This window comes from Convolutriloba macropyga, chromosome 10 (genome assembly GCF_964194025.1).
Source record: "Convolutriloba macropyga chromosome 10, txConMacr16.3, whole genome shotgun sequence".
Taxonomy (NCBI): Eukaryota; Metazoa; Xenacoelomorpha; order Acoela; family Convolutidae; genus Convolutriloba; species Convolutriloba macropyga.
Window position 1 is genome coordinate 22,783,563 of NC_134477.1, and position 13,565 is coordinate 22,797,127.

A 13,565-nucleotide genomic window follows, 5' to 3' on the forward strand; every position below is an offset into this window, starting at 1 on the left:
ATCACTAAGATGGCTACGAGGTTTGAACATCAATGGATATAACTTCCAAATAGATCAACCAAGTGTTAACTGGAAAGAAATTTTTGACGGCGCATGGCTAAAAGAACAAATTTTATCAATCTTTGGTTGGCCGTGGTATATCTTAGAGAAAATGGCTATCATTTATGCTATGATTAGCATGATACTATTCATAAAAAATCTTGTTATCAATTTCTATAACGCTTTTGCTATTAATAAAGCAATTGGAAAACAAGCCAGCATAACAAAGATACTACTAACCGGAATCTTTGGAATATTCTCACAAACAATTACACAGTTAGTAGCTCAAATACAAGAAGAAAATATAGATAACGACAGTGATGATAACAATTCACATTATGGGAACTTAAATAACAGACCAAGAAAAAATGAACATAACTTTCGTAGACATTCAACAGAAGTAACAACATCAGCTCATAATAACAATGAAATATCAACAGAAATCTATGTTGATACAAATTATAAACATTATAACACTACAATTCGTAGAACGGAAAACGGATTACATTTACGAACTTTGGAATCATCGACAAAGAAACAGAAACCACCATTACCAGAAAGAAAATATAAACCAGAACCATTTAAAATAGAACCGTTAGAAACAATAAAAGAGAATAAACTACAAACAATACAACCACAACTTATCACACCACCTCCGGCATACCAATGCCTAGGAAACAGTTTATCAGCACCTATCCCTAGTGCACCAAAGATCGAACAACATAATATTTTATTTAACAACCACCCATATGAAACACCAATACCAATTAATCAACCAACACCGTATGAAATCCCGAAACCTTCATCAACATCTAACGAACAACAACATTTAATACCTACATCAAAACTTCTCGATATACAAAACCCTCCGCCAATTGATTTTGACCGACTAAAATTAACGGCTAACAAAATGCATAACCGCAGTCACAGCTTAGACATACTCAAAAATGATCAGCCACACACAAATGAAGTCACATACTTTGACACTCATTCGCCTGATACATACGAAATTTAAGATCAGATTTGAATTAGGGAACACCTAACAATAGTTTTGTATCCATCCCCCCACTACTATTTTAAATAATAGAACGTTTACTTTATTGAAAACAAAATACATGAAGACTTCCAGTCAAAAATAACAAAACATTTTACCATTTTACAAAGTAACCACTAACGAGTGAGTGTATAACAAATAAAAGTACAAACAGTTTTTATAACAGTCTTTATAACAATCGTAACCATTATGTTATTCCAAGAGTAATCATCCATCAGTTTTAGCATATGGCTACCAGTATGGATTACGATTCACCATACAAAGTAGATTCACCCTTCAACTATGACGTTGAAGAGGGGGAACTAAGCCCAGGATCCGGACGATCAAGTCCCGGTACAATCAGAGACAACGCTTCGGACTGTGGAACTCAAACAGATGACCAAATGGGGATCACTGATGAAACAGTAACAACTATGCGAGTACACTTGGATTAACACTCCAGAGAACACCCAAACTCCACAGGAAATAGCGCGTAAAACTAGAAATCAATTTCACCAATCAAAAGAAAATGAGGATAGATGGAATTTACAATCATTTAAAAATAACAGAACTACTACTACTAGTGAACAAGGCACAAGCACAAATTTACATAGTTATGAACATAACAGACCAGTTAACAATCAAAACCGTTCAACTACTGAATCGCACATATCACCCCCACTTCCAAATTACCCACCACCAGTGCGACCGCCACCACTATCTGATTATGTTATAGAAAACCCGAGAACACAAACTCATGTTCAACAACGATTATTTACGAAAACAGCCAATAACAGGCCGAACAATCTAAGATTCCCATATGCAGTAACACCGAGATCAAATAAAAAAAAATCATTTTTCCATCAATCAACAAATGAGCAGACACCAACGGCAACAGTTATGGAAACAATTTGGTTTCAGGACAAAGATCCTAGAACACTTAATAGCCCACACAGCAGCAATTACAATCCATTATTGTCATATAGAAATTGGGCTAACATGCCATTTGATTCAAGAGAGTATAATTTCTTCATGTCACCTCTCCACAATCTTAAAGACCGTGTGTCAGAGTACTTCCCGCCTCTGCCACCAGAAAATACGAACACAGTTAAGCGTAGTACAAAAAATATGGTGAGAGACAAGCTCCACCAGACACTGTATCCTAAACTCAAACAATTCTACAGCCTAACTGAAAGATTTTTGTACGACTATGATTACGAATTCAAGCTACCAGTAACATGTAATTATGATCTGCTAGTAGCAAAAGCCTCTCAAGATCTATCTGCATATAGTATCTATGAACATCAAATATTTCAACTTAGTTTCAATTTTCTTCACCCAACACTAAAAGACGTACAAAATAATAATTACAGAGTACACGAAACTAAACTTATCCATAATCTCATATACTACACATTTTTACGGGATAAAAACCACAATACTTCGAAAAGCTACATCCATATAAACGACCAGCTCACATCGCCCTATTTTTTAAACTACGGATACCGTCTGAAATGGGAATATACTTTGGGCACACTTTGACCCAATAAACTTTGACCCAATAAAAAACTATTACATTTTTCAACCGAAAGATGCACCTGAACGGCCTCTCATGGTACCTCTCGAAGCTTTACAACCTTGCGAGGAATACCATGTCTATCACCTTGAAGGCAACGTAACAAACCGCGCTTTTACGAACAGAATTAATTTCAATAACGAACGGAAAATAACAGAACTAGAACAAGAGTTATGCAATACAGTCAAAGCATCCATTACGGACATCCCAATACATGATATTACGAACCTACTGGCATATTTTCTTTCGAAGGATGACCCTTTTGTAAAAGAATATAATCACTATAAAAAACGGACAAACCATCCAAAACAGACGGAGAGATTGTACAATTCCAATGCAGTAACAAGTAACAACTTCTGATATCTTCAATTTATTTCAACAGTAACAATAATAACTAACCATGAAATTGATCTCTGCATATATGGTTATCTATGTTCTTTTTAGATAATTAGTTATCTTTTCACAACTCAATAATCCACCCCTTAATTCTAAATGTATTTGTATAGTCCCATACTTTGTACTCAAATACTTTGTAAAACCCTTTCATATCCTTATATTGATTAACCATACCTCAGATTAACAATTTGTATAATTTACATTTATGTACCATTGTACTGATTCTTAGATATTTAATACTTAATAAAATCTAAAAAACAAAAACAATTTTTATTTTTTCCAAAATCCTAACCTTATTTCTAGATTGTACCTGTATATATGCAAAGAATTTTCCATAGTTAGTTATATGCAATTTTGTAAATAAGTAAATTCCAAAAAAAAACTAACAATTGTAATTCAACACAAAACTGACGAAAATTAGAACAAATGATAATACACACAATACAGTGTGAACATTATGCAACTGGACAAACATTGAGTAATGCAATAGACACACTAGCTTTACGTATAACGTGTAATAATACATTTCAGACTATGAATCATTAACATGACACTATAACAGATATAAACTCTAAATTCTTGGACAATCTAGTTAACTACACAACATTGGAACTGAAATACAGGTTTAAAATTAAAATAACACAACGAAGTGTTACATGATTTTCCAAACAAACCATCACAGTGTAAGAAACTCCAACATAGATAGAACAAAGGTATTTCAACTTCGAAAATTTCACATGTAAAAACATGTAAAAAATCCGATAGCTAAATGATTGTAAAACATGCAATCACTCATTAGAAGAATACAACACATGTATATATGGATACACTCCATTAGTTCATAAAGTTTTAGTAACAACTAACAGGTTCACCTTTATCTAGTAACAACTAACATAGTAGTACTCCAAATACCGAAAGAGTCTTTGGATTATTTGGAATGTTGAATATAAGCGCGCAGACAGAGACTTGAACTTAATCTATGAAGTTGAAGAAATAGAAGTTGATTGGAATAAGGCAATTGGAAATTTTTGTATATACCCATTACAAACCCATAAGCGAGATCTGTAAACCTTTTACAAAATACATGGCACAGAGACAAAATGTAGAAGTATGGCAATACAATTCGTAAGAATTGATTGCATCATAACAACTTCTGATTTCACGGAGAAATTGAATTACTATAAATGTTCATCTTCAATAACAAAATTTGTATTAATCCAACATGGCCAAACAGTCACATGCCACTGAACACTTCTCGATCGTGTCAACAACTTGTGTTGACAACCTACCCAACTACCCTCAATTTTTCATTCGAATTCCACAAAACATATAGCATAATATACGTAACACTTAACATATAGATTTTAATTTTCTTTCCAACCGGAAGGGATACTAAGTATAACAGAACATTAAAACCTAACACAGGTTACAATAGAGAAAAACTTTTCTGAACATCTAACAGCTAACAACAACAAACTAAACCAATTCAGGTAAGTCAGGTAAGTCACCAGAGATCAGGAGGGCCTCCAGACATCAACACTGGGCCTACCCGAAAGGATCTTTACCCACTGGACGTGGTAATGGAATAGATACTTTTGTGGTTGTTGATTTTCACTTCTTGCTCTTTGGGCAACCTATGTCTAGGAATCGACTTGCTGACGAACCGATACAAAGCAACACATTCAAAAAAGAAAGAAAATCCTTCAGAGAAAATACAGAGAAATTGACTTATTAGATTATACAAGAGACTTTCAAAAAACTCAAAACCCCGGAAAGATGGAGTCAAGTATGACTTCCAGAAAAGACTATTTGGAAGACTTTATTATTTAAATAAATAAAGACTGAAAATACTCTTCCCTGATTGGATAAAAAAGGAATAATATCTTTTCCTTTCTTTCCTTTAGATGTTTACCTGTTTTCCCTCTTCTCAGAAGAGAAAGTTATTTATTCAGTACCGGTTACCAACCTGATATAATAATAAAGTATATTTCTCTCTCTCTCTCTCTACCCCGCTCTTGTTTTGTATTGAGATATATGTTAGACATTAGCATTGGGGCCCGTGCACTGTCTACTGAAGCTCATATAGAAGAGTAACAGACTAGAGATATAGAACTTTAGTTAGTCAGGTAAGCCTTAAGAGTACATCTTATTCTTGAGACAACCATTCTTCAGCTTCATTAGTATGGTTTACAAGCATATTTCACTATTCTCATCATGACAAAATATGAAGTAACAATACTCACTATCATCAATTGTGTTTAATATTTTTCCGAAAAATTATTTCCAGTGTACAAAGTCTTTATAAGGTAACTTATGCATCATTCCTAGTCTATATATGTTACTAGAATTTATGTACCAGATGGTCCTACCACTTGTATCTTTACGTACAACAACTCTATCAAACAACTCAAAATTTTTAAGGCTATCAAACTTAACATCAGTATTATTGTCGCTATTGTTATCAGATTTAATGACAATATCACTATTGTTGTTGCTTTCAGTATTACAATTGTTGCTACTATTACTATCATTAATAGTCTTAAAATATCTTTCACCCAAAATACCACATATATCACCTCTTTTACAACTATAAAAGTAATTTATCATCTGTGAAACTTGTATTGTTACTAGTTTAACACAACTCAATTTTAACCAACAATCCTCATTATAAATAGGTAAACTAACATAAAGACGTGGATTAAGAACAAATTGTTTTATAACCTTTTCAACGTATTCAATAAAACAATAACTCAATATAGATACGTTATTCTGTATATACTCTAGTGTTAACACTTGTCCAGTTCTATGTGTATTCTCTTTATTAAATAAATCAACATTTTCCTGTGATGGCAACTTTCTTGATAATTAAATAAAGTCGTTTGTTAGTGTACCTATAACTTTGTCGTAGTCACTGAATCCGAATTATTCATATGGAAATTTATTTCGTGTCTATATGTCACATCACCCAAACTCATACTCAAGACGTTATAGCTATCTATGAGTTCCAAACGAATCAACATTAAAAAAATCTGGCTTTACCATTGTCCCTGCTAAAGCCATTACTATTCTTTTGTCTTTGTTTTGCTAAAAACCTCATTGAATACAAGATTAAAGTCAAAACCACTGATTATATGCAAAACAAATATTATTATGTTTATTTGTTTATATCTTAAATTACATAATCTACACGCTGGTCCTCAATATTTCACTGTATCATCTCTAACTTTATCTTTAATCTTTTTATTACGTATCTGACATATATCATTAGTGTCTTGGTAAAATATTTCTTCTTATGTGAATATCATCTTCTTATTAGGTTTGAAGCTATACAATGTTTCAATTTCTAAAAAACATTTTAACAAACTAATTAATACAACAAAATCCAAAGTAGTGTTGGTACAATGATTATTCAACGTCGTCTTCAATCAACTCAAATATGAATCCAACAGCTATTGGTTTATGTTTAGATACTATATATTTTTTACCAGAGTTATTATCTACAATACAACATTCTGTATTACCATATATAACATTCTTTACTTCTTGTGTGTTATGTTGAGTTATAAAACTAATCTCTCTCTTTTTAGGACATAAATTCTTAGGTGTAAAAACTTGATCACATACATAATTTCTATATTTTCTCTCAGATATGCCAATATGTACATCTATCACAAAACCATTACTTACATTTAGTAGAAACAGTTCCATCTGGTAATTCCTATAGATTTCTAATCAATGCAAAATGTCCGTCCCAAACTAGTATTTTAACATTTCTTCTTCCTTTTCTATACTCAATAGTTCTCTATAACAGTTCTACTTTACTACCACCTTTAGGTTTGTATTGCCATATAATATTATCATGTATCTGAGTAATATAACCATTATCCTTCTCATTTCTCATGTTCTTCCCAGTCTTCTATTAACCATTCGGCGTTTTTATTTTCCCTAGCAGCATGTTCTATGATAGGATATGGTATTATTATATGACCTCTAACTTTTTACAGTAAATCATGATGCAAAGATTAATTTTGTATCTTGACTTTCTCGAATTTGTTATGGGTATAATTACATCTCATTTTTGAGCCTTTTTTGTACCTCAAAATCAAACCACCATCTTGATCTAATATTCAGAACTCTCCTCTAAGTCTCTAAAGTCTCCTGTAAAATATTAATTTTGCCATTCTCTCAATTTGAGAAACTAATTTTTCTACTTAGTTTAAAACACTTTTTATTCCGCTTGCGAAAACCCATTACCCAACAGTTTTGACTTCCGGTTGCGTTTTGAAACGTCCAATATCGGCCGTTTTCGATGTTCAGCTTGCTGGACTAATCTTTCTTTCAGACCTGGTTTAAAAAATCATGGCGTTTCCCCAAACAAATCAGAATCTCGCGTACTTTTGAAAACGACGATAAAGATTATTTTTTATGTTTAAAAACGACAATGCCGAATCTGTCCTATGTTAGGTATCGAAAAAAACAACGATCGTAACAAAAAATTCATTGAAAATTTTGTTGTTTTTGCTTGAAAAAGACAACGTACCGACGATATCTTATTTTCAAATACGGAAAAATTCTCAACCAGGTTTAAAATTACCCCTCTAATCTTACATGTTTTTAAGGGGTATTTTGTCAGGTAAATTCTAAAAATTCCCACCAATAACCTCATTACCTTCCATTACCACCCTAATCTCTTTTGTTTTACCCCTCTAAAACTACCCCTAAACGTATATTTCTGGGAGGTAATTTTGGGGGATAAAAACCAAAAATTGGCACAATAGCCAAACGTTAGCCCCCCATTAGCTCCCCATTATCCCCTAATCTTACATCGTTTTACACACCTCCCTATTTTAGAAGACCGGTTAAAAACGACAAAAAAATTGTGAGAAATCTTTGGTGTCTTTGGTTTCAAACGTAAGAAAGATTCGGCATGATTGTTTTTGAACGCAAGAGAGATTCGGTTCTCATTTTCAGAAGATTTGTTTTGCTTGGTATTTAAACGTAAGAGATCGCCGGTATGTTCGGTTTTAGACGTGAAAAATTGTCCGTTTTTTCCATCAAACAATTTGATTTTTCTGCATATAATGTATTCAAACGTTATGATACGGTTTTTTGCAGGCAATTCAAACGTTCTTAGATAAAATCCTGAAGTAAAGCCTTTTTTTTATCAGTAAAGCCTTTCAATGAAAGCCTTTTTTTATCAAATCACAAACATAGGTGGCAGATTGCCGGAAAATAGCCGCGATAGACGCTTGTGGCCTTCCAAGAATTGAAACAACTAAATAAATAAGATAGACAGATTGACCACCAGTCCTTTAACAGACCGCTAGATTTTTTGTTAGATTTAAGAGACACAAACCAAATCTTTCTTATGTTAAATACCGAACAAAAATTAAAAAATTACGATAACGACAAAAAATCATTGGAAATTTTGTCATAGTTTTTTTGTCAAGATTTTGTCATGTATCGAAAAAAAACCGGCGATAACGACAAAAAATTCATAGGAAATTTTGTTGTTTTTGCTTGAAAAAGACAACGTACCGACGATTTCTTATGTTTAAATGCCGAAATTTTCTCAACCAGGTTTAAAATTACCTCTTTAGTCTTACATGTTTTTAAGGGGTAATTTGTCAAAATTCTAAAAATTCCCCCCAATACCCTCCGTTAACTTCCATTACCACCCTAATCTCATTTTTTTACTCCTCTGAAACTACCCCCTAAACGTATATTTTTGGGAGGTAATTTTGGGGGTTAAAAACTAAAAAATTCGCACTATTAGCCCCCCATTACCCCCTAATCTTACATCGTTTTTAATGCCCTCTCTATTTTAGAAGACCGATTCAAAACGACCAAAAATTTGTAAGAAATCTTCGGTCTCTTTGGTTTCAAACGTAAGAAAGCTTTGTTATGTTCTGTTTGTTCGAAATTTTTGGGTTCAAACATCAGAAAGATTCGTCATGATTGTTTTTGAACGCAAGAGAGATTCGGTTTTCAGTTTTAGAAGATTCGTTTTGTTTGGTATTTTAACGAAAGAGATCACCGGTATGTTCGGTTTTAGACGTGAAAAATTTTCCATCAAACAATTTGATTTATCTGCATATAATGTATTCAAACGTAATGATACCGTTTTTTGCAGGCAATTCAAACGTTCTTAGATAAAATCCTGAAGTAAAGCGCAAAGTCAATGAAAGCTTTTTTTTTATCAAATCACAAACATAGGTGGCAGATTGCCGGAAAATAGCCGCGATAGACGCTTGTGGCCTTCCATGAATTGAAACAACTAAATAAATAAGATAGACAGATTGACCATCAGTCCTTTAACAGACCACTAGATTTTTTGTTAGATTCGGACTGTCATTTTTAAGAGACACAAATCGAATCTTTCTTATGTTAAATACCGAACAAAAATGACGATACCGACGAAAAAATCATAAAAAATTTTGTCATTGTTGGCTAGAAAAGAAAACAACGATACTGAAGATTTCTTATGATTAAAAACTGAAAATTTCTCAACCAGGGTAAAAATTACTCCTCTAATCTTATATTTTTTTTTTTGGGGGGGGGGGGTTTATTTTTTTTGGGGGGGGGAGATAAAAGCAAAAAATTCCCCCATTACCCCCATCACCCCTAATCTTTTTCCGCCCTAAAAATCGTCCCCCCTTAAAGTTACCTACCTAATCTTACATCTTTTTGTGGGGGTAATTTGTGGGGGGTAATCAGGGGGCGGGTAATTTTGACATACGAGTTTGAACAATGCTTATTCTGGATTTTCATCTGCTCTGCATAATGCTAAGTGCTGTTTCCTTTGAATCCTAAGTAAGAAGTAACAGATATTCGTCTATATGATAAGATATTGTTGCGGTTGTGGCCAATGACTATCCCCTTACCAATGACATGTATGATCCATGTACAAGTTGTGGGCTTCCTGTACTCCCCCGTCTCATCGTCAAATTCCCCCTGTGGACAGGCTGCCTCCCTGCATCACACAAATCCATATGCATTCACTTAGTGCATTTCGAACCATTTGTCTTCAAATTTTTGACGACGTTTTGAAGTTTTGTCTCGCGTGGAAGAAATTTGGTTAAATTTCAACGCAAGTGGATAAGATATAACCGATCGCGAGTGACAAACATGCTACTCCAAATGAGACTAATTACATAAACAACTCAGCGAACTTAATGATACTGATGTTGAAGAATCAGTCATGAAATATAAGGATCAAGCACAAAGTCAGGTTAGAGTTCCCTCCCAACGTAAAAACATTAACGTTAAACAACGTTAAAACACTCACGTGCACACATTTAAAGATGCCGAAAGTCTTCAGTGCCAGAAAGTTAAAGTGCCAGAAGTTTCAATTTAGCCAGAAATTGACTTCCGTTGACTTTCGTCATTTTAAAACGTGTTCGTTTTGTGTTTTATGCATGGTCACATGACTCTGCATAAGACACTTCGAAATTCGGACCAAAAATCCCGATGAACCGCTTCTTGGTACTCGATAAACACCGAAAGTTCTCAGTGATTTCAAGCAGAGTCACATAACCACTAGGTCACTTTTAGGAGGACAGCATTAAATAACAGATCGAGTATTTGGTACACTTTCTGGACGCTACATTCTAAAAAATTGCTTTTATGGTAATTTGATCTCAATATCTTTAAGTGACTACCTTGAAAGAACAATAAAAAAATCAAAAATAATCGCCAAATTGCCGGTAATAGCCGCCGTTGACGCGCTTGATGCGCGTCGGGATCAAAAAGTAGAGTTATAAAATGACCGTATATAATTGTTTTCCGCCCCTTTTTTCTGCGTCAAAAAGTGTTCTAATTTGGCGTGCAATTTCAATCAGATTCTAAAGCTATACTCAATTCAGCTTCTAAGCTGAAAGCTATTCAGCCTATTATTAATGTCAACTAGCAGGCACACCAGTGAACTTTGATAACAAATGCTCTATGACATAATGACCGGACTTTATTGGTTTATCACGTTTCTTTCGATTTTGCTCTTTTGACTTTGACCGTATTCACCACACATTGCGTAACTCATTGCGTGAAAAAATGTTCATTCGGTTGAAACAACGTAAATCACGAGTCAAGCGTGAAAATTGTGACTTTTTTAAAACAACGAACGTGGTGAAAACGATCAGAGCAAATTTTGAAAACATAGCATGACAGGTTCTGGCCTACAATTCACTGAATTTTTATTGTATGAACCCCAAAAAAATGGACCTAGAATCAACGGATTAGAAAAACCAATTGAAAATCAAATCCAATATCAATAGAACAAAACGTAGAGATCAATGTCAGAATGCCACATATGAACAGAAACATATAGCGAAAAATTTTGTTCAAACATCTGGAGTCAATATTGACTTCCAACAAAAGACTTGAAGACTTTATTTATTTAAATAAAATAAAGACTGAAATACTCAACCCTGATTGGTTGAAAAAGGGAAAATACCTTTCCTTAAATGCTTATCTGTTTTCCCTTTATCCCTTTTCCTCAACCCCGTTAGTCGGTACTTGTCACAGACCTGATATAATAATGAAGTATATTTCTCTCTCACTACTCCGCTCTTATTTAGTATTGAGATATACCTTAGACTTTAGCATTGGGGCCCTTGCACTGTCTACTGAAGCTCAGATATAAGAGTAACAGACTAGAGATCTAGAACTTTAGTTAGTCAGGTAAGCCTTAAGCGTATCTTATATTCTTGAGACAACCATAAGACAGTTTCAGAAGTAGCCTATAAAAAGGTAAGTTCAAACACGTCTTATCTGGTGCGATCAGTTCCGAACTAAACCAAACAAAATAACAAGCTTTAAATCTCCATAACGGAATAAAATTAACAATATTATTTAGTAAACAATAAAAACAAAAGATGGATACCAACCATCAACCACAATCAAACCATTTCTTAACACCATTTACAATTGCTAGCGATTGCCCGCAAGAGAACCGCGAAACTTTTTACAGAATAATATTAAATTTGAAAAATAACCTCTGCAAAGAAACAAAACATATACAACAAATTAACTTTCATAGAAATCACTTGGCACACTATCTACCAGTAAAACTAATGGACAGAGATAAACTTAAAAAACATTATACATTTACCTTAACAGACGATAAAGGAAATAGAAAAACATTCTATAATTTCCAAAATGAAACAACACTACCTAATATGTTCAAAACATTCTTAAAACGACACGAAGATAATCAAGATAGAACAAAAGCAACAGCAATACCATCTACAACGTATGAAATACTACGAAATACAATCGTATAGTTAAACGATCAAAAGAAACAAATACAATCAGTAAACGACACACTCAGAAATGACATAATGAATTATAACAATTGGTTAACAAAAATCATTGAACTAAAACCAGAATTAAAAACAGCAACATCAGACATAATAAAACTATTTCAGAGTTCACATTCTTATTCTGGTTAGATAATTTCGAACACATTAATGATAAACGAATACAGTTTGGAGAAACATTTCACGAAGAAATCGAAAACTTATGTATCGAACTCAAAAGCATTTGGAACCGTGAATACTATTCACAACACTTTGAGAGCACACTCAATGTATGTTCAGATAGTATCAACTATGTAAAAAGGATTAGAAAACTATGTAAAAATTGAAGACCAAGGACAAGCAAGTTCTTCATCATTTAACTTGTCAAGAAATCTAACATCAATATCAACACCAAAAGATTTTCAAATGAATACAAATTTACAATCAAAACAAATATAAACAATAAAACCAGATAAACAGTTAACATCAAACTTATTTGGAAACAAACAGAATATAGCAGACGAAATAGATATATCTGATTCAGAATTGTGCCTTTTTTAAAACAACGAACGTGGTGAAAACGATCAAAGCAAATTTTGAAAACATAGAATGACAGGTTCTGGCCTACAATTCACTGAATTTTTATTGTATGAACCCCCAAAAAATGGACCTAGAATCAACGGATTAGAAAAACCAATTGAAAATCAAATCCAAAATGAATAGAACAAAACGTAGAGATCAATGTCAGAATGGCGCATATGAACAGAAACATATAGCGAAAAATTTTGTTCAAACATCTGGAGTCAATATTGACTTCCAACAAAAGACTTGAAGACTTTATTCATTTAAATAAAATAAAGACTGAAATACTCAACCCTGATTGGTTGAAAAAGGGAAAATACCTTTCCTTAAATGTTTATCTGTTTTCCCTTTATCCCTTTTCCTTAACCCCGTTAGTCGGTACATGTCACAGACCTGATATAATAAAAAAGTATATTTCTCTCTCTCTCTACTCCGCTCTTATTTAGTACTGAGATATACGTTAGACTTTAGCATTGGGGCCCGTGCACTGTCTACTGAAGCTCAGATAGAAGAGTAACAGACTAGAGATCTAGAACTTTAGTTAGTCAGGTAAGCCTTAAGCGTATCTTATATTCTTGAGACAACCATAAGACATTTTCAGAAGTAGCCTATAAAAAGGTAACGGAATAAAATTAACAATATT

The 13,565-nt window shown here is 33.4% G+C and overlaps 1 protein-coding gene across 1 annotated transcript in view; it reads right to left on the bottom strand.

The window, feature by feature from the left end:
* The window catches only part of LOC142347966 (sodium/calcium exchanger Calx-like), a 205,994-nt gene that overhangs the window by 110,463 nt on the left and 81,966 nt on the right, over positions 1-13,565 (bottom strand). Inside the window, exon 7 of the mRNA XM_075399132.1 lies at positions 9,929-10,017. Within this exon, the coding sequence (XP_075255247.1) occupies positions 9,929-10,017 (89 nt within the window). The remainder of the gene's footprint in view (positions 1-9,928; positions 10,018-13,565) is intronic.